Source organism: Mustela putorius, unplaced genomic scaffold (assembly GCF_011764305.1).
Source record: "Mustela putorius furo isolate JIRA1106 unplaced genomic scaffold, ASM1176430v1.1 tig00537301_pilon_pilon_pilon, whole genome shotgun sequence".
Classification (NCBI taxonomy): Eukaryota; Metazoa; Chordata; class Mammalia; order Carnivora; family Mustelidae; genus Mustela; species Mustela putorius.
The window spans coordinates 1,706,076-1,733,383 of NW_025422439.1; the positions used below are offsets into that span (position 1 = coordinate 1,706,076).

General features: G+C 44.5%; 1 protein-coding gene across 2 annotated transcripts in view; it reads right to left on the minus strand.

The window, feature by feature from the left end:
- Positions 1 to 998: 998 nt before the first annotated feature.
- The window catches only part of ASTN2 (astrotactin 2), a 600,456-nt gene continuing 574,146 nt past the window's right edge, over positions 999 to 27,308 (minus strand). For both annotated transcript variants that reach the window (XM_045074025.1, XM_045074024.1), the window contains exons 18-20: positions 17,282 to 17,382; positions 15,306 to 15,489; positions 999 to 1,814 (exon numbers count right to left, since the gene is read on the minus strand). In XM_045074025.1, the coding sequence (XP_044929960.1) occupies positions 1,577 to 1,814; positions 15,306 to 15,489; positions 17,282 to 17,382 (523 nt within the window). In that variant the 3' untranslated portion in view covers positions 999 to 1,576. The remainder of the gene's footprint in view (positions 1,815 to 15,305; positions 15,490 to 17,281; positions 17,383 to 27,308) is intronic.

The following is a 27,308-nucleotide window of genomic DNA, read 5'->3' on the forward strand; positions in this document are numbered from 1 at the left end:
AAGAGCAAGCGTGGCATTTCACTCTGTTAACATCTGTGGTGGTGCTCAGTTACTTCTAATACCATCAAAGTTCCTGTCGAAACTTCCAATATCTTCCCTAGCTCCAGCTTTCCTTCCAGCCACTTGGGTCTCTATTGTCATTGATTAGGGACACCTGGGTAACACTTCGTTGGGTGGCCAACTCTTGATTTCAGCTCAGGTCATGATTTCAGGGTCCTGGGATTGAGCCCGTGTCAGGCTCTGAGCTCAGCGTAGAGTCGGCTTGAGGATCCCCTCTCTCCCTTCGCCCCTCTCCTGGCTCATCCATGCTGTCTCTCTCTATAGAGTAAGTAAACAAATATTAAAAGGAAAAAAGAAAAGAAAAATTCTGTCAGTCCATGGTGTCCCTAGGTGTCTCAGTTGGTTAAGCCTCGGACTCTTAATTTTCAATCAGGTCATGATCTCAGAGTTGCCAGATCAAGCCCCATGTAGGGCTCCACGCTCAGTGAGGAGTCCGTTTGAGATTCCTTCTCCTTCTGCCACTCCCCCTGCTCACACTCTCTCCATATCACTAAAATAAACAAACAAACAAACAAACAAACAAATATCTTTTTTAAAAAGTGCTTTCAGCCCTTCAATGGGTTCTTTTTTCTCTTATTTCTGGACTTTCGTCCATGGTGTCCCATCTTGTCTTTCCACATGCTCTCTGGTTGATTCCTCCCCATCTTCTGGGCTTCAGGCATCCCTTTCTCAAGGAGGCATTTCAGAGCTCCTATGGTTTGTCTCATGGCCCAGCGATGAGTGTAAATAACCCCCGTTCTTCCCCTACTACAGCCTGAAGTCGCTGAACTGCTTCTCTACAATTTCCATGGGACTGTAAGCTCCCTGAGAGCAGGGAGCTTCTCACTCCTCAGCTGCATGTCCGATGTCTGGTCTACAGTAAGTAATCAATAAATACCTGTGGCGTGAATAAACTGAGGTCCGCCAGTGGCAAGAAACACTCCCCAAGCAGAAAGAGAGACAATAAGAATTTTTAATGCATGGAAAGTCCTGCAGGGACTCTGGGCAGACCCACAGGTAGCAGGAAGAGGCAGGGATCCTGCAAACTCAATAACGTCTGGGAAAAAAAAAGTCATAAAGACCCAAGCTTCCTCACTGCACCGATTCTCGGGGCCTCCTTCCTGATGCTGAAGAGGTCAGATTGTCTCTCCAGAGGTTTCCTCCAGGGTCCATTGCAGGAAGGAAGCTGAGTGTGGCAGGAGGAAGGAAGAAGAGCAAAGGCCGCTTGGTCTCCACCTGAAAGCTCCTGCCTCGGGACTGACCGCCACCCATAAGAAAAAGTTTAAAAAGGAGAGACTTTGATAGAGTCAAATAATATCTTAGAAAAAATAAAAGAGAAAAACGGATAATTCCAGTGGTTACAAAGTTCTCTGTCGGCTATCCACAAGAGAAAGAGTTTGCTTTGGCCTTGCTGGCAAGCTCATCGGCCAGGCCCATCCTCAGCTGTCCCCTAGCCCCCCCAGGCCCCAGGATCCACGAGAGTACTGCTCCCCCTCCCACGGAGAGTCTCTGTGCTCACGGAGGGTGGCACCCTCCCTCACCGGCCCTTGGACTCCCCATAGGTGTTTCGGGCCATGGACACCATCTTCTCCTCGCATGTGATTTTGGTGTCCTTGAGGATGCTGTACCACACCATACCCGCGGGCCGGACCTCCTCGCTGCGGCAGAAAAGGTAGGGTACGGTGTCCACACGGCTCTGGATGTAAGCGCTTCTCAGGAGGCTGGAGCAGTGGCTGCTCACCCTGTCCAGTCGCCGCAAGATCAGGTGGGCCTTCCTGAAAAGGAAGATGAGACAGTGAGGAAGAATGAAGCCCAGATCAAGGGTTAAGCCTTTGAGTGGGGAATAAAAGTCAACAGAGAAATGGGAACTTCCGGCTCCAACAATCTCCTATCCGTTCCTGGCCTGAATGCGGTATTTCAAACACCTACTCAAAAATCACCTCCAAATTTGTCCTCTTCCACTGTCCAATGTGTAAAAACTGAAAGCGACGTATAACCTTTGACCCAGCATTTTCGTTTCTAAAATACGAAGAGTCCCAGGACTTACAAGGTCACCAGCCTTGGGACTCTGACCAAGAAGAAATCATTATAATAATGATACACAGCAACAGCAATCCCAGCTAAAATTTACCGACACCTGCCACACTAGACAGAAAATAAACGCTTTACCTACATTTAAAGATTTCATGTGCTGTCCATAACAGCCCTGGACATACTGTTCTTTCCACTCACACAGACGGACGTGGAACCCGCGGCTCAGAGAAATGACGTCGTGTGACCAAGGTCAAACAGCAAGGTGACCACTGGGGCTGAGCATTTGGATCTAGGTCTGAACGTCCCCAAAGTCCCTCTCTATGAGTGTTTTTCTCATCTATAAAATAGTGATGATGGTCTCAGCTTCATAAGTGGTGGTTAATGTCTAGCATGAGAAATGCCCAAGCCTGGCACAGAGTAAGCTCCCAATAAATGATACCTGTGATTATAAAGAATTGTTATGATGGTACCTTGGGGTTAAGGTCATTCAGAACACTGGTCTGAGCAAGAATCACCCTGTCCTGTGGTGATCATCATTAGTAACTTATCTAGATCCCTTTAACCAGTAAGAGAGAGGACCCCTGAGGTCATCTGATGGCTGCACAGAAAATTAAAGCTAACAAGGATCTCGGAGACCCTTGGGTTTCCCAATGATGGCACTGTTGACATCTGGGCCAGATAGTTCTATGTTGTGGGGAGTGTCTTGTAGGAAGTTCAGCAACATCCCTGGGCCTCTGCCTATTAAATACAAATAGCATTTCTTTGTCCTAGTCATAGCAGTGGAATTGTCCTCTTGGGGGGAAAAATCACCCTAACTGGGAACCAGTGACCTAGTCTGACCTATTCTTATTAAAGATGTGAAAACTGAGGCTCGGAGAGAGAAAGGGATATCCTTTTCCTGGGTCACACCACACGGTAGACATCATCGTCAAGGTGCTAGTCACCATGTGGAATCCAGTTTTCTCTACATTCCAGCATATTCAAGATACCCAAGGGCTAAATGAGCAGCTCTCTCCTGCTGTCCTCTCCATGCCCCTCTGAGACCCCAGGAGGGAGGGGGTTTTACAACAACAGACCCCACAAATGGGACACTGTGTTAGGCACCTGCATGACGGCTGGAAAAGGGCCGGGCTTCTATGTATGTTTTGTATGTTTTGTGGGCACGATTTATGAGGTACCTTTCAAAAAGTCCTCTTTGTATAGTTCACCACTTGGGTGGAATATTTCCTGAGGTGCCAAGAATTCATAGCTTCAGAATCGCACTCGAGTTGCCACTCTGCCCACAGTCCTCTCTCCCTGCCGGCAGCACCTCCCAACCAGAGGCTTGAGGAGTTCATTTCTCTGTCCTCCCGGTTTGAGCCCTTGCTCTGTTCCTTAATAGCTCTGTGTCCTTGGGAAATTTTCTTAATGTCTCTAAACCCGTTTCTTCTCTTGAAAAATGGGGCTGCTGTAAAGTAACAGGAGATAAAATCATCGACTGCTCATTTACTGAGCACTTATTTTATGGTAGGGCTCCCTCTTCAGTGTGAAAGACAGACAGATGGAAAATTACAGCACAGGTAGCTAGGGCAATGATAAGAGGTGTGCTGGGGAGGTGGGAGAGAAGAGGAAGGTAGGAATGGGAATATCCAAGAAGGCTTCCTAGTAGAAGGGCAGCTTGTGTTGAGTCTCAGAAATGAGTAGGGGTTAAAGATGACAAAGGCAAAACAGGAGGCAGAGGTAAAGGCATAAAGATATGGGATTATATAGAAGTTCTGAGGATTGGGGCACCCAGGTGGCTCAGTTTTTAGGTGTCTGCCTTTGGCTCAGGTCATGATCCCAGGGTCCTGGGAGGGAGCCCCACATCGGGCTCTCTGCTTGGCGGGAAGCCTGCGTCTCCCTCCCATCAAACATGACCTTTGATGTTCCCTCTCTTGCTGTCTCTCTCTCTGTCAAATAAATACATAAAATATTTTTTTAAAAAAAGAAGTTCTGAGGATTTATGGCAGGAATACCGGGACTACTGTGTGTAAGTGGGCACACAGTGGGGGACTGGAGAAGTGGCAGGGGCTAGGCCGTTGGAGCTTAGGAACTGGGGCGTGGGTTGTACAGAATAACGGTACAGCACCCAGGCTCTACAGCCTGACTGCTCAGGTTCAAATCCTGGCTCAGCCACTTATTAGCTCGGTGATATTGAGGGAATTGTTTAAGCAGGTGTGACCCAGTTTCCTTATCCATGAGATGGAAGTAACTGCTGTATCTACCACAAAGTCCTGTTAAAAAACAAAAAAAAGCCAGCATTGATGAATCTGTAACAAGCCTTCAATAAATGTTATCTACGAGAGTGGCCTGGAGGGCAAACCAGGGATTGCTCAAAGGGTTTCAAGCAGCAACATAATGGATTCAGAGCTGGACTATTTAAAAATGTTCCCGGCTGCCTTGAGGAGAATCAAACTGGGGGAAGGGCCAGAATGACAGCAAGAAACCTGGTCGGGCACACATCCAGGTGTTAAGTGTTTCCTATCGTCGTACTTAAAGGCGCTGGTTTGCTTTTTCGCTCTGTGTTTTTGAAAGCAATGTCCTCCTTCTGCTTCCTCATTTATAAAAAGGGAGTAACATTCACCAACCTCATAAAGTTATAGTGAGGATTATGTAAGTTAATACATGCAAAACTCTTAGAAACATGTTTGGCACATCCTAAGTCCTTGACAGAGGTTAGCAAGTATCACTACCAACACCTGTGCCCCCCCCACCCCCCACCGCCCCATCATCAGCCTTATTTGTGTTCTGGTGTAAGCCCAGAGCACATTTGTAAGTCAGTGGCAGGCAAAAGAAATGCTAACAGCCTCTAACTTGGGGCCAGAGTGCTGGGTTGGAGACATGCTGTGTACTCTGGGAATATATAAACTGAACACCTAATCCTGAATTTGGGAGCTCAGAAACCTTCCCAAGGGATGTAACATCTGCACCAAGACTTCACTGATGAGACAGGTTTTTCAGGTAGTTGGGGAGGCAGAGGAAAGTGCTCATGGGAAGTTAGATGAGAGGAAGCATGAGCACCCAGTTCTTTGCAATGGTTAGCACAAAGAATGGGTAAGAGACTACTCAGTCTGGCAGATATCAGGCCCCTGGGGCTCTTCAAAGTCATGGTGAAGTATTATATTTTAGGGGCAATGGAGAGTGATCACAAAAACAAACTATGAATATAAAATGAGGTGGGAAAGGGGAGTTCTTCCAACATTCCCAAATGCTTTGCCTCCAAAGTCCCAGCCATTTCCTCAAGAAGAATCTTAGGACTCAACTGAACCAAGTCTCCTTTTGAATGGATGGGGAAATGGAAGTTTGGAGTGAGAAAATAGTTAAGAGAACACTTTAAGTTAGTAACAAGGACAGAGCAAGAACCAGAGCTCCTGACCGTAGAGAGAATGAATTGGAAGTCACAGATGCAGATCTGAACTCTGTAACTCAACAGCTGTGTAGATCATCAGCAAGTTCTTCGATGCTGCTCTTAGTTACGGCCTCCATGAAATGGAAATAAGAGCGGTGTTTTGAGGGAGAGAGAGAGAACCTGGCTAACTGGCTCAGTACATGTTAACCAAGATTCAAAATAGCATACTGTGGTAGAAAGGACATAGGCTTCAGAGCCCATTAAGGAAGTCACTTCTCTGTAGTTCTGTTTGCCCATTTGTAAAATGGGATTAGAGATGCTTGTTTTGTAGGGCTGTTGTTAGGCTGAAATAAAATGACTGCCCTAGGCATCCAGTACAGATGTCTGTACACAATAGGCACTAAACCAGCGTCAGTTCACTTAACTGTCCCTGTTCTTTTTCCAACGCACACACTATCTACGACCTTGGCTTGCATTTAGCCAACAAAGACAGGAGAAGTCAGAAGGTGACGCCAAGGAGAGAAGGGTTGGAGATGCTTAAAGGCCTGGGAGGAGAAGGAGGGAGTGAGAGACTAAAGGCAAGAGTGCTGGGTAATAAATTTGTAGGCAACGGAGATGCATAAATCAAAGGCCAGGCATAATCCAGCTTTCCCTGTAGAGGGAATCATAGGTCAGAGTGACCACTTCTCTCAAATACTGGAAATGAAATCTTCCTCATTGGAGACAGGACCCAGAACCGCTGGCATAGGAAGCCAGAGGTGAAGGAGCCGCCACACATTAATTTATGATTGTATTAGCAGGCAAGACTGAGACAGGAATGGCTTGTGGAGGAGTCAGGGGCTGAGTTCTGATGCCACTTCTCCGGGAACTGTAGAACCTTTGACTGACCATTCTATTCCCAGCACCATTACCCAATCATCTGTTGACACAGTTAGTGGACAAAGACCTAATTTCCAGGGGGGCCTTGGAATGGAGGAGGGGAAAAAGAGGCAGTAAGGAAACATTCCTATTGGCCTCTCCCCCTCCTCCCTATCTCCTTGAGTTGAGCTTAAGTGTCTCTGTGTTAGCTGACCTCAAGCTTAATGAGAGTCGAGGGCATGACGTGGTTGCACAAAAATGGGACACAACCTCCAGAAGTAGACAGGGCAGATTAAGAGAAAGAATGACTTCATTCATATTGTCCCGGTCAGGCCACATCTGGAGTACCCCAGTCACTTCTGGTAAGAGGGACATGTGCAAACTGTAGCCAGATGCTGCTGCTGAAGGTTGTCTCAAAAGCAAGTCTTAGGAGGAAGTGTGGAAAGCAGGAATGGAATGTGTCCACTGAAGGGGGGATACTCAGGCAAATGGTTATGTTGTTCTAATAAATGAAGACTGGGAGGGGGGTAGGGGCTGAAACTAAATATAATCCTCGCCACAATCCTAGAGTCCGTACTTCAGTCCTAGTCTTTAGGTAGTAGAAGTGAGCCTCAGGCTGGTCATAGGTTTTGACCAGGGTTAACAGTGTGAGAATAGCATCTAGATCTCTGTTGCAAGGCATCCCAGTGTTATCAATGGTGTCACTTTAAAATTAACAGAAGGCAAATTTTGACTCAACATAATTAGAAAAAATTAAAACTAGAGTCCTCTATCTACAGAATGGATGCTTCCATATCTCCAATGGGCTTCCTTCACTGGGGATGGCCAAATCAAGTATCTTTTAGAAAGGAGTCTTAGTCTGTTTGGGTTTCTATAACAAAATACCACAGACTGGGTAGCTTATGAACAATATGGATTTCATTCTCCCAGTTCTGAAGGCTGGGAAGCCCAGGATCATGGCACTGGAAGATGTGGTGCAGTGGCTGTGAGAGCGAGCTTCCTGGTTCAGAGATGGTACTCTCTTGCTGTGCCTTCACATGGTGGAAGCAGCAAAGGATCTCTCTGGTCCCTCTTTTATAAGACTACTGATCCCATTCATAAGGGATCCACCCTCATAACCTAGTCACCTCCCAAAGGCCCCATCCTTTAATGTTATTATCTTGCACATTAGATTTTGGACCTATGACTTTTAGAAGATACAACATTTAGACCAAGGCAGAGCCTAATGGATATAGAAAATGGAGAAGATTTTTGTTGTTTTTGTTTTTAATCTAAAAGGAATTAGAGGCTTCATTCAGAGAAATACCACCTGACGGGCATCTGATGAGCACTTCACAACAGAACCTGGTGTGACACAACTGCCAAGGCATGGAGTTCCTGATGTGAGAAGTTCTACTCATGCTTCAAAGTCATGCTGAAATGTCATCTTCAGGAAGTCTTCCAGATCTCCCCAGGTATCATAAGTCATCTTTCCCCTTTGCTGCTAAAGCCTTTTATTTCTCTGTTGTGATATATATTATATTCTGCCTTCATCATGTATAAATCTTGGGATGCAATGTGTTACAATGGACAGGATATTGGTTTGGATTTTGGCATTTTTGAGGTTATTTTGAATTTGGCCTCTGATAGTTACTAGCTGTGTAACCTTCAACAATTTACTCAATTCCACTGATTCTCTGTTGTTTTATCTTCAAAATAGGTGGTTCAGGAGATGAAATGACCTATAAATGACTGGGCCCATAAGAGGTGCCCGTAATACCTCCCACCTGCTTCTAAGATAGTAGAGTACCCCTGTTGTCCAGCTCCTGACTGTGCAAGAAGAAGGAACTAATAGGGGTAAATTAACTTGAACCAAGGAAATCTCAGTCCCTAGCATTCCAAATCCAGTAATTCTCTAGCAGGAATTAATAAAGGGAATGAAATGGCATAAGAGCATCAATGTGGACCAAGGGAGATAATCTGGCAAGTGGGCAAAACATTTGTATTAATTTCTTTATAAGAGCATAGCATTTGGAAGAAACCTAATTGGATAAAAGACTCAAGTAACATATGATACATTCATATAATTGTATGGATAAAGGGCCCTCCCAGATAACATATCTACATATGCATCCACGAGAAAAGACTTGTTAAGTGTAAACAGGTAGATAACAGAATATAGTGTATATATTTACTGAAAATAGCAGAGTTGGTGGAAACAGGGCTGTGTCTATAGATGCACATGTATTCTTAAGCTTATATTGAGTCCCCATTCATGTGTATATCCATGTCATACCTGTATTTATATTTGGAAAGCAACCTAATAATGATTTTATCTCTGGGTTGGGATTATGGATTCAGAAGTGCAAAATTTTCCTTTCCATTTTATATACATCCACATCATGTAGATGTTATAGAGTAAGAATTACTTATAGAACAAAATACAATCAAGTAATTCCATTTTTAAAAACGTGAATTTGGGTGCCTGGGTGGTTCAGTGGGTTAAGCCTTTGCCTTCGCTCAGGTCATGATCCCAGAGTCCTGGGATGGAGTCCCACATCAGGCTCTCTGCTCAGCAGGGGGTCTGTCCCCCCCCCCAACCCCACCTGCTTCTTTCCAGACTTGTGATCTTTCTCTCTCTGTCAAATAAATAAAAATAAAATCTTTAAAATTTTTAAAAATGTGAATTTTTACACATATATTTTATAGTTGGTGTGATGATTTTGTGCAATGAAGCCATGGTTTTATGGCTTCCCAGTAGTTTCCTGGGATTATTTTCAGAATAAATCCACATCAAGTCTAGCCGTGGACAATTCCCACAGAACAGAAACCCAGCAAGTCAAATACGCCACCTGGATATTTATCTTCAACACCGGGTTTGACATGTAATTTGTAAGATAAACAGTGAAAATATTTACATTTTTTCTTCTTATTCTCTCACAAGAAAACATAATACCTTCCCAAGAATTCATTCCTTAACTGATGGTAAGTATGACAGAGTCTCAGCTAACCCAGTGATTTCAGTGCAGAACTGATACAGACTTCGAGATAAGAGCTAACCTTGTTATACTATCAGTGGGAACACTGATCCTTGGAACACTTGTTCAAAGTCATACTGTGTTTTGTTTTTGTACTTATTCACCCTAAGACATCTTAAGTTATAAGAATGCCACTGATTAATAATAGCCTTTTAAGAAGCATGTAGCACTAATGCACACATCCATTTGCACTGTCCATCCTGATTTCAGGAATGTCAAAATATGCAGAAAATTAAAAGTGCATCTGAGGTCCATAGGAATATGGCCCTAGAAGCCTAAGTTTGCTTTTGTTCTTAATATCCTGGAAACTCCAAAAGGATTAAGGTTTTTGGCATGATAGTTAAGGAAAGAGCTAATATATAATCTTGAACTGCAAGAATATACAGGGACATCAAATTTGCTTACTTTCATTCTGGATACAGCACAGGATATGGATACAGTTCACACCTGAGAAGCGTAGGAAAAGCTTCTTGCCTTGCTGTGGTGAGAAAAATCCCAGGCTAAACCAAGCCTGGGATGATTTCTGTGATCTATTAGTAATGTCTGCCATGGAAGCAAGAGAGGTTGAGATAGTACATATACAATCACCAGTCCAGAGAGATGAATTCACCAAAACAAAATCTCTTCAGTGCTCCCTCTCTTCTTCCTACTCTATCATTTCAGCCAAATGAAGCTGAGAGGATGGAGAAGCCCAAGAGTAGTCAAGGGTGTACTGACTGAAGCAAATTCTGGTCCTTAGCCACCTATGAGATCAGCTTCTCAGGTCTCCTAATAGGAACCATATGGCTGGGACAGCTGGGTAGCAGCAGGTCTTCTCTGAGCAGCTGTTTGCGGCACCTGTGGCTGTCACGGAAACTAGGCTCTGGAGGACAGTGGCCTCATAGACTCATGAGGCAGACGTAAAAGATGCCCTTTTGTCACTAAATTTTATGGGGGTATGTGACTACAGATACAGGGAGAAGTACAGAACATTTTGGGGTTTGGTGATTAGAGGAAAAGAGAATCCTAATAGAGTTCATCCCACGGTATGAGTCCTCCTGGGAAGAGCTCTTAACACCCTGGCCACCCTAGATCCTTGGGAATCAGGACACTATGAAGGAGAAAGGACAGTCAGAGCATGGCTGTTTTCTGGTCTTTATGAACTTCAGGGCTTTTTGGCTCCCTGGCTCCCCAGCTGGAAGGGACTTTGGAGTCCAGCCCTTTTATGCTACAGATGGGGACCAGAATGGCAATGGAATTTGTCCAAGGTCATGGCAAGTGGATGGCAAACCTAGGCCAGGAACCCAAGGACAGTGTCTCACTCTTTCTCCTTTACCATCTGACGCCATGCCCACTTGGGAACCCTTCAGAGTCATGGCACATTTACTCCAATGGCTCCTCTGGGTTTTGGGAGAAACAACAAACTCCTGGACAGAGCTCACAAGAGCCATCATGCTCTGCCCTCTGTTGAAGTCCCAACCTTGGTTTTTTTGTTTTGTTTTGTTTTCCCCTCTCACCTTGAACTCTGTCCCAATGAGATTTGTACTTCCTGACTCAAGTGTATCCTCTTAGCTACCCACCCCAACACTCATCCTTGCACTGGTTGTTCCTCTGGATGAGAACACCCTCCTCCTTCTGCCTGGAGGACTCCCATTCATCCTCTGATGCTAGGCCAAGACTTCGCTCTCTTCTCCACGGATCCTCCTTTGAGGTCCAGGTCTGGATTAGCTGTGACTGCTAATCTCATCTAGAACCTTGTCCCTCAAACTGTGCTTTTGGGACCAGCAACATGGACATCACCTGAGAGCTTATAAGAAATGCAGCCCATCCTAAACCACTAAGACAACTTAAATTTTAGCAAGACTCTCAGGGGGTTCTCATACACATTCAAATTGGAGAAGCACTGCCGGAAAACAAACTTCCCACCCCCCATTTTTGTAGTATGCTTCTTATAACATGTTTCACTGTAACTGCCCATAGACTTTCTCTCACTAGGTGCTGCCCCTTGTAAAGGCAGGATCTGTCTTCTTCATGCATACATTTCCAGCCCATAGTGCAGAGCCTGGCCCACAGTAAGAATATTAAATGAACCAATGAATAAATAAATTAATGAAATGTGGTCTCCTGGGGTCTCTTAATATTTGAAAGGACAATGTATTTTTTGATTATTATCTTTGAGCTGGAAAGAATTAGTTCATGGAATTCAGTTGTCTCTGTCACCCACAGACCTTTATGAGCTCAGAGAGACCCAAGAGTCCCTTGGGAATGGGGGAAAGGGGATTTGAAATGGAGACCCAGCAGGTGAGGCCCCAGGTCATCCTCTCTAGCTTCTTCCAGAACAACTGTGCACATCTGAGCCACACATCCACTCATCCCATTATCCAGTTATTTAACAAGTATTCAGCACCCACTTACAAGAGTGACTAGGACCTAAAGAATCACTAAGTACGCATAAGCTGATATTATAGTGCAGAAGAGAGATAGCACAACAGTAAATACCTAAGACACATGAGATATTGAAACTAGTAGGTACAATGCATTAAATTAAAATATGATGGTGTGATTGAGAGAACAGGTAGAACTTTTAGAGGATTCTCTGAGAAAGTAGCATTCTAGTTAAGACCTGCCGTTCTACTTAAGGCCTATTTAGGAAAAAAAGAAATCCACTGCTAAAAAGCTAAAGTACCACTGCCCTAGTTCATCCTGTTCATTTTATAGATGAGGAGACTGAGGACCAGAGAGAGTCAGAGCCCAGGGTTACATAGGTGAGTTCATTAGCAGTGTCAGGATAGATTAGGATGCAGCTATCTTGATTCCTGCTGACAACAGTGTGGGATGTTAGAGGAATATCATATCCCTCCAGAGACTAGCAAGACTGAGGAGGGAGGAAACTGGGTGACACCAGTTGGAGCTGGTGGACAGTGACTGGTGACGGGTTGGCTGGAGATTAAGTGGGTTATCACAGTCCATTACCAAGTGGGTTTTCCTGCCTCTGCGGGAGGCCAGGCAGGCTTTCCAGAAGATTTATGTCCTGGAAGGTCATAAAGGAACCCAGAAGGCTGTAAAGACAAAGTCAGGAGTGGAGCTCTGGTTTAGCTTCCACCCAAACTCTCTGAGCCCTGTGGGAAAACCCAATAAAGGGGGATGCCTTTCCCAGTCCATGGGCAAGATGGCAGCCCCAGTGACTCACACAGTCATCTGGGGCTTTCATCTGGGACTCTGTGCTTCTGCCTGTCTGCCCTCTTTTAGCTTTTATCTAAAGAAGCTTCCTTTCATGTGAAAGAGAAAAAGTTATAGTCCAGGACCCAATGGGCAGATAAGGTCTGTTCCAGGAAGAGATTCCTTTTATCTCTGACCAAGCTCTCCTCTGTTCCCCTGATGGCCTCAAATTCTCGGAGGGATATTGCAAGTGTTCTAAGGGCTCAGGGTGAGAGATCAGGGCAGAACCAGCCTCCATATCACACTGTGCAGCTATGTGCAGCTCATTTAACCTCCTGAGGCCTCTAATTCCTTATCATCCACAAAATGAGAGTACCCTACCTTGCCCAGTTTACGGTGTAACTTTAAAGCCTTTCAAAGCACAGAGTGCCTCCAACTAAGTATTTCAGGAAGTCTGGCAATTCTCTACAATGCTATCAGTACCACCCTGCTCCAGAACTGCCACCCTATCTCCCCTGGATTATTAAAAGAGCAGCCTCAAGGACCTCTCCACCTCCCTCCTGTCTTGACTCCTCTTGATCAACCCAGAGTCTTAAGCTTCCAACTGAGGTCAGAGGGATCTTTCTCCCCCTGAAGATCTGCCAACATCACCCTATTCTGAAAAACACTTGAAAAGCTTCCCATTACTCTAGGGAGATAATCCAAACTCTTTAACCCTACTTACAGGGCATTCAAGATTGGCCCCTGTTGACCTCTCTCTTCTTATCTCTTACCACTCCTGCTGTCATACACTTTGCTCCAACCACAGGGAAATTCTTTCAGTTCCTCTACACAATGTTTACCAAAGTGTGGAAGGAGTTCCCCAGGGGCAGGAGGAAGGATTTTAGGTGGTACTCCAGATGATCACAGACCCGGCATTAAATAACAATGAATCACACTGGGAAAGGCAGTCAAGATTCTCTTTTTCACGCTCTTCCCTTCCTCCAGATTACTTTAAAAAATAGTGTCCCTTTGAGACTGCGTCTTCAGTACTTCTCTAACACTTGCTAATCTCCTTTTTATTTATTTTTAAAGATTTTATTTATTTATTTAACAGAGAAAGAGAGCGAGGGGGAAAGCACAAGCAGGGGGAGCAGCAGGCAGAGGGAGAGGGAGAAGCAGGCTCCCCGCAGAGCGGGGAGCCCTCTCAGAGCCTCAGGCCTCAACTCGGATTGAAGAGCATTGTTTTCTGGTTTTGTTTGTTCTTCCCCTTCCATTGTATCAAATGTTTACATTTAATTGTCTATTAAAGGTAAATGGTGCTTATTTTCCCTTTATAAAATAATGCAGTGTTTTCAAATAGATTTTCAGTGAGAAGTGAATCTGAGAAATGCCAGAACGAAAAGTGTGTAGGGTATGGTGATATGTCAAAAATCATAAAAGTGGGGCGCCTGGGTGGCTCAGTGGGTTAAGCCGCTGCCTTCGGCTCAGGTTATGATCTCAGATCTCAGGTCTGCTCAGCAGGGAGCCTGCTTCCCTCTCTCTCTCTCTCTCTCTGCCTGCCTCTCCATCTACTTGTGATTTCTGTCAAATAAATAAATAAAATCTTAAAAAAATAATCGTAAAAGTGGCAAGCAAATGATGAAAATTTGAGGAAAACCCTGCCCTAGTAGAACATTATCTCCTCTGTGCATTCCCCTGGTCACTCTGCCCCAAACCCTCCGGTTCTCCTGTCCTTCCTCTTGTCTGACCTCTGTTCATTCTATCCGCCTCAGTCTCAGCCCTTGGGAAGGCTTCACTGGGTTACCTAGACCAGGTGTCTATGCCCTGCCTCCCCAAAGGGCCCTATTCTGTTATTGTTGATGTTGTTATGACTATTCTTTGCAACTGCTTGTTTAATTACCTCTAACAGTGAACTTCCACCTTTTTGTTACTGCATGGTTAGTGACTAACTGGTAAGAGGGACTACTAAGTAAGTGATGAGAGATAGAAAGAAAGAAAGAATGAATGAATGAATGTTGTTCCGTGCAAGGCATGAAACAGAGTCACCATCTCATATACTACTTTATGGAGCTTTAGAAGATAGTGATGTGTCTTAGTTACATCTGAATTCATGGAGCCCTGCACAGTGGTTGGTACAGTCATTGCTGGTGATAAAAATCATGTCTTAATACACACTGAATTTAGGAATGTATTTAGTCAGGGTCCCTAATGGACTTAACTCTTAAAAACCCCAGATTTCTTTCTTTTCTTTCTGTCTTTCTTTTCTTTTCTTTTGGAGAGAGAGGGAGAGAGAATGGAAAGGGAGTGAGTCAGGGGGTGAGGCAGAGGGAGAGGGAGAAAGGGAATCTTAAGCAGACTACATACCCAGTGCAGAGCCTGATGCAGGGATTGATATCATGACCCTAAGGTTATGACCTGAACCAAAATCAAGAGTCAGACCTTTAATAAACTGAGCCACTCAGGTGTCCTTAGAAAACCTCAGATTTCTTATGGAAGAATGGGAATAGCCCTAGATTTGGGGCCATGACCCTGCCACTATACACTTCCATGATTCTGGTTAGGACACATCTCCAGGAGTCCAAAATTCCTGTATCTAACACTGAAGATGGAAAGTGGGTGAGGGAAGTGATGGAGGGAAAGAGCGCTTATTCTCTCTCCTCTGACATTCCAGGAGGCCAAGAGCTAAAATTCCAAGATCCTGTCATTCTCCCTGCCCATTTCCCATCTCTAACCCTGACATGATTAAGTGTATGACACACTTATTAATTTGACAAAGCCTATTCCCAGTCTACGAAAAAAAGTGTCCAGTAAAATCAGATATAAGCAAGAAGAATCCATGACTCCACTCACACTCACACACTCATTCATACCTGGGCCCCAGCTCATCCTCACTCCTCCAGACAAAGTCGCCGAACTTCTCGTAGTGAGAGTTGTAGTGGTGTTGGACTCGGAACAGCATTGAGGCTGAGACTTCCATCAGCGTGTTGTAGGCAGTCTGCTGCTCCTTTCCACTTGTGTACCCATTGTACAGATTGTAGATCTTGTCTGCTATTTCTGAGGGGAAGAAGTGCAGGCACAGATCACTGGACAGCAGGAAAAAGTGAGGATGGAAACATGCCTTGCAACAGGAAAGGCACATTCATGCTGGACACACATTCATGCTTGGATACCACAGTCATGTGTGGTATCCAAGGGCAGACAGACCTAAATTGCATCCTGAACATCAATTGACTAGTTGGGTTCAGTTTTCCTAACCATCAGCTGAAAATAATGATGTCTATTCTGGAGACACACTTGGGAGGACGAAATTAAACAGTGACTGTAAAGCACTCAACACAGGGCCTGACACAAAGCTAGTGTTCATAATTTGCAGGCATCTTTATTAATCTATATTTGGTAACCATGATTTAACATAAAATCACAAAGAAGTACAGAGGCTTAAATCAACAGTCTTGGGCTCATCTCAAGAGCCTACTTCTGTCTCTCCTCCGGAATACTTCCAACACAGCTCTGTGTTCAGGTCTGCATTCAAAAATATATCAAAGAAAACCATGGTAATTCATGGCAATTTCTAGTCCTTCAATTATTTCTAGTAATCGATACAACTTGAAGTCATCATGGGTTGCTCCCTTGAATGGAAGGCCCATCCTTTCATCTGGAAAGACTCTAATCCAGATTTATGTACACCCCCAAGTCATTGCTAACAGTGATTGCCTCCAGAAGAATCTGGGGGACTTGGGTTTAGGATGGGAGGAGCATTTGGTTTTTCTTTTTTTAAACCACATGCACATGGTTTTTATTTGTTTTGTTTTTTTGTTGTTGTTGTTTTTTTTTTAATATGATGATGATAATAAGGAGGAGGAGGAGGAGGAGAAGGAGGAGGAGGAGGAGGAGAAATGACCAGGAAACCATCTCAAACTCTCTCACCTTTGAGACATGACAGTTCCACAATAAGAGGACTGTCTCCTCTTGTCTGATAGCAGGCAAAGTATGTATTTTGGGGCTTATTACTGAGCCATTCATAGAAATGTCAGTCTCTCTAGAGAGACTAGAATGTGAATTTCCGAAAGGTAAAGAGTGTGTCTCTTCTGCATTGCTCGTATACCAGTGCTCTTAGAAAATACTTGCTCAACTTGAAGTGAACCATTAGGACTCATGATCTATCACCACATTTTTGACAGTCCTGATGTAGAAACTATAGCTACATGTTGGCTAAGAACTAAGTACATGGTAGATCTGATTTATTGGTTCTATTTTTTTTTTTCCAGATACTTTGCCTGATGTTTACAACTTCATGGGCCAGGAGCATCAGGAACGTTTAATCTTGCACACTAACTCTGATAGTCACTGACTGTAGCTCTGTGCTGAGGATTCTGAGGCCACCCCGGGGCTAGATGGGGACGAATGATATGATGAGCTAATGATATCTGCCCTGGGCTTAGTGGTGGAGTGGTCTCCTCCTGTCACTGATATGCCAGCTCTAGCATAGACTAAAGTGGAAAAAAAAAGTGATAGGTCTCTGAGAAGTCTAGGCTACGGGGCAGGATATAGTCACGGGGCTCTGACCCTCTACTATTCCTTTCCTCTATGTCCGAGCATAGACAGATGCTATGAAAGAGGAACAAGTCTTTCCACTGGCTAAGGTACTGCTGGCCCATCTCAATTTCGTTCATGGCTTTGATTAAGTTAGCTCCGGCTTCCTCCTGTCCCCTTAGTCCCTTCACTTTCTCCTCTCAGTGCACATAGGTTTATGAGGCAGGAAAGGGGTCGTGGTTGGTGACTTCTGGGTACAGAACTTAAAGGAAATAGGGGAGTGACCTAGGAAGGGAGGAAACAGGGCACTTACCTTCTGCCTTGTTGTCATCCACCAGCGGACAGGCCGTCCTCAGGGTCACTGTGCTGAGCTCCGAGTGCCTCCCCCGTGTATCCACAGCATACAAAGTGAACCTGCCACACAGCAAGAAAACAGGGCACTGGGTTGTGACTTCAGCGAAGGTCCTGGAACTTGTAAGGTGGAATACAAAAGCATAGTACAGGAGCAGGTGTTAAAGGAAGTCAGGGATGCTTAGGCTGTGAGAGAGAAGATTTGGAAAAAAAAAAAAAAAAAAAAAAAAAAAAAAAACAATGGCAACAGTAAAGCATTTATTGGGCACCAACTGGCTGCTAGGCACTTTGCATTTATTCTCTTACTTTACCAGTACGCAAGCCTGGAAGGCAGGGATTTTGATCAGCTGCACTTCACCAATAAGGAAACTTAGACTCTGATTTTGTATCTTTCCACCAGTCTTGCAGTTACTTGGGGACAGAGCAGTCTGAGTCCTGGACTTCACAAGTGAACCCCAATGCTATCTGGCTTGGCTGAACATACTGATTTATATGTTCTTCCACTCATCCACTTGACAAACACTTCTTGAGCATTAAGTGTGTGCCAGCAGTTATTTTATTCATATTTTATATGAGCTGGGTACTACAAATGCATTCTCCAATGAGGACACTCATCCCAAAGCGGTCAACTCATTGACCTATTATTATATATTAAGTAAGTAGCAACGGGGGAATAGAACTTAGGTCTGCCTGAATCCAAAGATTATGTCTTTAACCACAATGTCAAATCTAATTTTACCTTTTGTCTTTCATTAGCTGGCTTGGAATGCTGGCAAGGGTAAGGAAATGTGGGTTTATACATAAAATATATGTCTTAAGAGGCCTAAACATGGGGTATATTGGCCCTATCTTCAGAAGGAAGCTCATCCATCCATCTGCTTTCTGGGGATTTTGGCTTCTGCCTTTGGTATAAGAGCAATAGGACTGTGATGGGAGTATTCTCTCTCTCCTTCTCTTGTATCTCAGCACTGGGAGTGGAACTCAGTTCCAGTGCTTACTCCATCCAGTACTGTTATGGTCAAGAGAAGCATGACAGAGGAAGGAGTCTGGTCTTAGAGGTGGAAAGGCTTGGGTTCATATTCTATTCTACTCCCTTGCTCTGTGACCTCAGTCACTTCACTTCTCTGTGCTTACTTCATCTCTCTGCATCAGGCATCTCTAAGTGCTATACAGGGAGAGTTATGATCGAAAAGCCTTGCAGAAGTGTTAGAAATAAGATCACAAAGAAACTCCAAAATGGGAGAAAAAGCAAGAGGCAGAGTAGGAAGGTAAGGACAGTACTGGGTATGCCCACAACCCATCTAGAACACGGCAGAGGCAAGATCCAAACCCTAGCCTGCAGATCCCAGAGGACCTATACTTCACAGCTTGAGTGCAAAGATCTCCCAGCATTTACCAGTACTGGGTACAGACAGTAGGCACTTCATAAATATTTGAGTCAATGAATGAACCTAAGTATCATATCTCATTTCTTAATCATTTCTCCCTCCACAAAATGGGGATACTTGCAGATGGAATGCATGACTGTCTCAAAGATTACAAAGACTGATACATGAGAAGTGGCTTAGAAGCTGCAGACTTTATAAAGACCATGTAAACAGCACTTATTTATACAAGAGTACACATTTTAAAAATGCTTTCTTGGAGAAGAGGAGATGCATTTCAACTGACGGAAACATGGCAGGATGCAGCGAATGGAATATGTGAGTTAGCCTCAAAACATGAGGAGCTGGAAAATTTTTTTAAACACTACCTTCCCATTGGCCACTTCTGTTTTCATGGTACTTCTGTAATACATTTCCTCCACCAAGAGGGTGTAGGGTCACCTCTCTGCTTAGCCAAGCAGCATGAATAACAGCATGCTGGGGAAGAAGCAGCCTTAGACTTTCAAGTTATAAAATCGAGGTAGAATCCTTGCTTTCCCCAACTGTTGGCTGAGTATTCTCTGGGACTCAGTCTCTGTAAATAAGATGAAATGATCCATCTCTTACAAGTTTGGGACCAAGACTCAATGATCCAACAACAGAACAGGCCTGACTCCATCTTTGCTCCCTCCAAGGTAGCTTCTATTTGTGTTATTAGAGGAACCAAACATGTCAGGGGAGACCTCGGGTTGGAGGAGGCCTCAGGCCACCCTGCCGGTGGGGGTGGAAGGGTGAACAAAGAGGAAGATGTCAACCTCACAGGCTTGGGTCAAAAGTCAAAAGGCCAAGCGCTTTCTGCCCGTCTCAGCTGTAATTGTAGAACTGTTCCAGAGACACATCTGAAAGCTGTTAGAGGACCAGGCAGGGCTTGAAGGGGCTTTTTGTGAGGGGAAGAAAGTGGAGACCCCTAATGTGGAGAAGTAAGGGGCGAGGGGGGAGCCTGAGAAGCAGACACAGGGACATACCCATAGAGCACAGTGAGAAGTGGGGACACAGAGAGAGACTGAGAGAGGGCAGAGGCAGACCTCAGTGTTCCTCAGGGAGTTCAATTTGTTGTTCAGTGTTCATTTCATGGATGGGTGCCAGCTACCTCCTGCTTGGTTCTTCCATCTTCTCTTTGCCCACTGAAGCAAAGATGCACTGATAATTTGAACTAGAACCCCTGAGCCCACACCAAATTCCACAACCTTATTTACAGGTAGGGAAATAGAGGCCCAGAGAGGAAAGATTCTTCATAAGTTCAGAGTAGACACTGGCTCTTCGAGCTCCTCCCCCAGTGCTCCTTCTCTACACTGCCCTGCTTCCGGTACAACTGGCTGATTTTGGTCCCCCTGCACCTATCAGATATTTTTATTACAAAAGAGGTGGCTCCAGGGACATGGTGCGATGGAGTCTTTAGGAACCTGAAGCTCCAGGCTCAAACCTTTGCTATTTCTTCCTCTGACTTTATTTTAGGAGAAAGAAACCTGGCCAAGGTGTCTGAAACAAACAAACAAACAAACAAACAGGAACACCAGTAAGTACACAGAACAAACCAGGGGTTGCCAGAGGGGTGGAGCAGAAGGGGATAAGCAAAATGGGTGATGGGAAGCAGCTGGTGGAGCCTTCCAGTTACAAACAGGTCAGGAGGGTGAAAGGTACAGGGACTATAGTCAATGGTTCGATGATAGACTTGTGTGGTGAGAAACAGTAGCTACACCAGTGTGAGCAGGGCACCAAGCAGAAAGTTGTCTAATCACTATGTCAGAAACCTAAAACTAATGTAATATAGTGTGTTAACTATACTTCAGTTAAAAGAAAAAACAACTGAGTTCATGTTTTCCAGGTTGTGGCCTGTGAGATTCTGGATGTCTAAAGCAATATGCTTTAGTGAATTGCATTTTCAATGTGGAGGGAAGTGCCTTGGGATTGACTGCACAAATGCAAACTATTTTTTTTAATTAATTTATTTTTTTCAGCCTAAGAGTAGTCATTGTTTTTGCACCACACCCAGTGCTCCATGCAATCCGTGCCCTCTCTAATACCCACCACCTGGTTCCCCCAACCTCCCACCCCCCACCCCTTCAAAACCCTCATCATCCTCAGGACTCAGCCCTTACTACCGGCTCCCAGTGCAGCTCCTTGACCGTCACTCACCTGATAAGACTGTATCACCGAACCTCAAATTAGCACTGGCCACACCTCCAGCCTGGTTTACCAATCTTTGCTTCCTATTCTGTTTCATAGTAGAAAAATAGCCAACTGCTAATGGTCCCCCTAGCAGTAGAACATGGATTCTACTTCTTGGCCTTTGCACATGCTATACCCTCTGCCTGGCTGGTCTTTCCCCTTCTCCACTTGACCCTCCCTACCCACCTCATCTGTGGAGGACCAGTCAAACCTCCTCTCCTCCAGTAAACCTTTCTCCACCCACGGTGCTCTGTGACTGCATATGCCGCACGACTGGGTCAGTGCTCGTACGCTTCTCTTTCGCCCCTGTGATATGTATATATCTTCAGAACCAGAATCTGGCTCTGCCTCTATCCACCCACCTACATCTGGTGCTCAGGCACCTAAATCATTCAATGCCCAGCAAATACTTTCCAAAATGAATGACAGACTGAACGAATGACTCAGTCAAGTATGAAGTAGTAGTCCCCTTGTCTGGGAATCCGCTTCCCCATCTGTGCAATGAACAAGAGGGGATTTGGTTGAAAGGTCATTATCAGAGATGGAATGACAGAAAGGCTAAAAGCATGAACCTAGAATTAGGCGATTTGGTTTTAAATTCTGGCTTCCCATTTATTGACTGTTTGAGGCCTTTTTATTCACCTGGAACATAGGAAGCATGGGATTAAACCCCAACGGTTAAGGTAGTTATCGGAATAAGGAGAGATGTGGGAAAGTGCTCGCTATGATGCTTGGCATGAGCTAATAGCCAATGAGAGATAGTCGTGGGTATTATCAATAGTATTGTTCTTATGACACTGCACAAGGCTCTAATCACCCCCCTCCCCCTGGACCCCCAAACATCCAGAAGAAGTTGTCCTAGTGGAAATCAGAGGAGAGTGGGTGGAGAGGAAGCTGTCGCTGGTCCCATCCAAGACCCCCAGACCCCCTCGCAGCAGGGGTGAGAGAATGAAACCGAGAAGTTAATTGGCGGTGAGAGCTTCTCACGGATCTGACAGGGGGTAAGAAGAGGGACAGAGCCCCAGAGGCCCACATCAGGACCAGGTCCCCGAGAGTACGGGAGAATGCATTTGAAGTCTCCAGGCCAACGCCTGCTCTTCCCCAGCCGCCACATGATTTAGGCATTCTGGGGAGGCAAAAGTCTCCTCGCTGATTTGAAGGGAAACAGATGTTTCCAGGCCAGAGGCCCTGGTCTTGTAAAATGCTCCTTCCCCCTACACGGCTTTGGCAAACAACTTCCCCTTAATTTAAACCCCACCCCCACCCCCCTGCCTGACACCCAACCCACCATCAGTCCCCTCCCTGCCATTCCCAGCATGATGTGGCAGCCAGCGTGGTGGGAAAACATGGAGTTGCAGCTCTGGCTCTGCATCTGAACAGCTGGGTGGCCAGGGACACCTAACTGCCCTCTCTGGCTCTCAGTCTCCTATCTCTGCAGTGAGGAAACTAAGCCAGTATCGCTTCTAAGGACAGGCTATATCTGACATGTTAGGGACTGAAGATTTTTTTTTTTTTTCCTCTGAAAGAGCTGGTATTATTCATTCCAGAGCCTTCTCCATTGCAGTCTATGGCAAAGAGCATGGGACAGCATATCGAACTGCTCTTTGAATCTAGCTCAACTCTATCAGCTACTGGGCAAGTAGTGACTTAACCACAGGTCTTGGTTTCTTTATCTGTAAAATGGGACAATGGTTCCATCTCATTGGGTTGTAAGAATTAAATAAGAATTCATTCCCCTCACCCACAGAGTTTAGGTTTCTTATGAATGAAATAGGGTGTCATACCTCTTCCCTTGGATTTCCCAAAAGGCAAAGAACAATTTGGATGCAGAATCGATGTACAATAATGTTTCTAAGCAATTATTGGCAGGAAGACTAGCTAGACACTGGGCAGTCCAAAGCCTCAGGTTCTTAATTCGGCTCTGCTCTAGCAACAGAAAGAGCATTCTCATTTTTGGGATCGAAATAAAGCAGAGTGTTTCATGGCTGGAGTGGATTTGGGAGCCCAACTCCTTAAGTTCAAATATTGGTTGTGTAACCTACTCTTTTTGACCCTGTGCGAGTTAGTTAACCTCTCTGTTCTTTAGTGTATCTTGTCTTTAAAATGTGGGTGATAGTAAAAAAATAAAGTGTGGATGCTAATATTACCACCTGCAGAGGGACGCTGCAGGACTGAAGGACTGCCTGGCACACTGTAAGTGCTAAGGAAATATTCACCACTATTTGATGTGTGTTTCACATTATCAATCTCTTCCACAATGGTTTTGAAAGGCGGCCCCCTTCCCCCGATTCTTTAGCATCGCTCTCATTGAGATTGTGGGGGTTCTATGTCCCTTGACCTTGAATGCTGATGGCTTCAGGAATGTTTTGACTAACAGAGCCCAGCAGAAGGATGCTGTGCAACTTTTGAGTCTGGATCATAAAACGTTATGCAACTTCTATCGGGCTCACTGAAATGTACTCGCTCACAGTCCTAAGCCCCCATGCAAGACATCCAGCTGCGCCAAGGCCGCTGCACAATGAGGAAGCCAGGCCACCTGGAGGGAGAGGCTACAGCAAACACTCCAGTCATCCAAACCCAGGCCCCAGTTGGGTAAGTAAAGGAACCTTCAGGTAATTTCAGCCCAAGCAGTCAGGTCACTCGTGCCGCAGCTGATGCTTCAGACTCCATGAAATAAAGAAAGCCAGGTCCAATGTGCCCTGCCTTGGTGCCTGACCCACAGAATCGTGAGCGTAATCAAACAGTTTGTTTTAAGCCACTCAGTTTTAGGGTCATTTATTACGTCATCAACAGTAACTCTAACAACTTCCAAGCATCTCCAGCCAGGGTCAGCAAACCACGGCCCATGGCCAAATCTGGCCGGCCGCATGTTTCTGTCAATAATGTTTTAATGGAGCACAGCCACACTCATTTTCTTAAAATGTATTTGCTGTGGATGCTTTCACACTATAGTGGCACAGCTGAGGAGCTCCAACAGAGACCCTATGACCCAGAGAGCCCAAAATATTTACTATCTGGACCTCTAGGGAGAAGGCTGTGGACCCCTGAGCTAAAGTTTTGCCATCAGTTCACATAAAATAGTTTGTTTAAATTATTCCATTTGATCCTGGGGTTAGATACCCTTCCTGTCTTACAGATAGGCTCAGAGAGGTCAGGTGGCCTACCCCAGCTCACATAGCTCTCCTGATCCCAGGTTTCCTGCCATGGCAGCTTGCAAAGGATCTGGACTCTGGTTTGGGTTCTGCCACTGAGTAAGCAGTGTGACCCTGGGCAAGTTCCACTGTGCTCTGTGCTCAGTTTCCTAGCCTGTGAAAAGAGGGCACTGGTGCAAACTGGCGGACGTAATTCCGATGTCCAAAGTTTTCCCCAGCCAGGTGGGGGCTGACAGGATCCATCAAAGTGAGACTTGAGAATGACTAGTAAGGGGCTGCTGTGGGTCCCTGATCTGTTCTGCATGCAGCCCACCTATTCCCCAGCACCAAAACCCAACCTTCATAGTGCCAGTAAATTCATAGTGCCAGTACCACTGGGGACTCACCAATGAACGATTATAGTAATGACTTTTAAAATTAAATAAATATAAATGGACTTAGAATTAAAGTGTGTTGAGCATGTCTTCAGTATCCAACTGAGGAATGAATGAATGTCACAGCTGCTCCACCCACTGTGGACAAAGGACTAAGCTTTGGATAAGTATTCAAGGACTGTCTGGATCCCTTGTCAGCTTCAACCCACAGGGAATGCCAACTACCTATGAAAATCCTATTTTCTCTTACTAAGAAAAAAACACTTCCCACCCTGGAAGCCTTAGAGGAGTGCATACCCAAGGATTACCCAAGTATTTGCACATATAAAACTAGGTAAATGGTCCATGTGAACTCACTCACCCATCAAGTATAACCTGACTTCTCTTGAAAGGGAAATTCAGGCTGGCCCTGGTCTTGGCTTCAACAGTAGTTCTTCTCTCTCTTCCTTCTCTTCTTCTTGTCTGTCCCTCACCTTTCTCCTCCTGCTCTTTTTTTTTCAGTGAGTGCCCTACATGGTCACACACAGTTAGACTGACCTTTGTTCTCAGTTGGAGGATGTTCACATCTTAACAGGTTGTTTTAGGGCAAAGCAGACACAAACTAATTTTCTGGTTTCAAATAAAGGAATGAATTAAGAATGGAATGCCTTAATTATTCCTTTTCAATTTATATTCCTGGAATCTTTAAAGCAAACTGTGCCCTTTTTCTTATATCTTCATTATACACTGGATAGCCGCTCTAATACCCAGATAAAATCAATAACTTTTAATTGACTTCAGTTATAGGAATTTTTTGCAGGAAAGTGTAACTTAGAAGTATGTTGCATTGAGAGCCAAAGGGCATGATTTGGAGGCTTGACCCTGTCTATAGCCAGCTATGCAGGCTTGGTCAGATTATTTGACCTCTCTGTAGTTCAAATACCATTGATAAGCCCACATGGAGGCCAAGAGGATCAAATGTTAATTATGGATGTGAAAGTGCCTTAGGATCACACACACGTTTCCTGGGCACTCACTCTGTTTCAATACACTGTATTGGGGGCTTTTACACAGCTGTCTTCTGTTTTCTTTAAATCTGCCTAAGGGGTGTGTGTTATTAAATCCATTTTACAAGGAGGCAAATGAGCCATGGAAATTTGAATTGACTTTTTCTGAGGCCGCACAGATAGTTCAGCCGGACCCTAGCACAGGTCTCCCAACTCAAAGTTCAGTGCTATTATTTCCAAATAGATAGGACTGGTAGGTATTCATTGGTCCCAACTGGGTCTTGAGTCACAGTTTGGAGGAAGTTAGAGTTAGGAGGATGAACTCCGTGTTCCCAACTTTTGACAAGGAAGAGCTCTTAGTACAACAACACCAACACCCATCATCCCCTTTCAACACTGACATTACTCCTCTTCCCTTGTCTGACTCTGGAGTCTTTTTCTTCTTCCTTGGTTCCTTTTGAAACTATATTTTGCCAAAGTCAAGCTCCGAGGAGAGGAAGCCAAGCAGAGTTCCCCAACTTGGATTTACCCTTGGACAGTAAGTCAGAACACATTATAGGCAGGATGGTTCTTAACTACTTCAAGTTGAGCTCAGTCTCCACCTGATCTGTGAGCAGTGTTTTCCCACAGGTGGGAGGACTGGGTGTGGACCAAAGGACCAAGCTCTGCACTTGGGAGTCTGAAGGACTGAGATTTTCTCATAGCTGTCTATTTCCTATTCCTACTTCCTTTGAGAACCTTGGTTTCCATACCTGTAAAATGGCGTTCACAGTATCTGCCTCCCAAAGATTGTTGTAAGAACTAAATACCAAGGAAAATACCTGATACAGTGAATATTATCTTGTTCATCTTGCTTATTTATGATACCTAAATGGACTAAAGTGGAAACAAGCCTTCTGGAAATCAAACCCCTGGGCAAAGGCAATCTTTTTGGAGGGTATTATGGCAATCAGACCACTGGCTTTCATAAGGTCTGGTTAGAACTCCAGCTCAGTTGCTGGGTGTGTAGGTAAATTACACCATATCTCAAGCTTCATTTTCCTCATCAGATAGCTGCTTTCTCTCCCCCAGGCAAGGGAAACAAAAGCATAAATAAACAATTGGGATTACATCAAACTGAAAAGCTTTTGCACAATGAAAAAGATTATCAACAAAATGGAAAAAAAGCAGCTTACTAAATGGGACAAGATATCTGCAAATGACATATCCAATAAGAGGTTAATATCCAAAATATCAAGAACTCAACCAACTCAACACCAAGAAAACAATCGGATTAGAAAATGGGCAGAGGACCTGAATAGACATTTTTCCAAAGAAGACATACAGATGGCCAACAGACACATGAAAAGATGTTTAACATCACTCATCATCAAAGACATGTAAATCAAAACCACAATGAAGTATCACCTCACATCCGTCGGAATGTCTAGTATCAAAAAGACATGGAATAACAAGTGTTGATGAGGATATGGAGAAAAGAACCCTTGTGCACTGTCAGTGGGAATGCCAACTGGTACAGACACTGTGGAAAATGCTAAGGAGCTTCCTCAAAAAATTAAAAATAAAACTACCATATAATCTAGTAATCACTTTTCTGAATATCTACCCAAGGAAAATGAAAACACTAATATGAAAGGATATATAGTACCCCTATGCTTATTGCAGCATTATTTATAATAACCAAAACACAGAAGCAACCTAAGTGTCCCCTGATAATGAATGGATAAAGATGTGGAATATTACTCAGTCATAATGAAGAACAAAATCTTGCCATTTGTGACAACATGAGTGAAACTAGAGGATGTTATGCTAAGCAAAAGAAGTTTGACCAAGAAAGGCAGAAACAAAACCAACCAACCAACCAATAGAAACAGACTCGTTAAG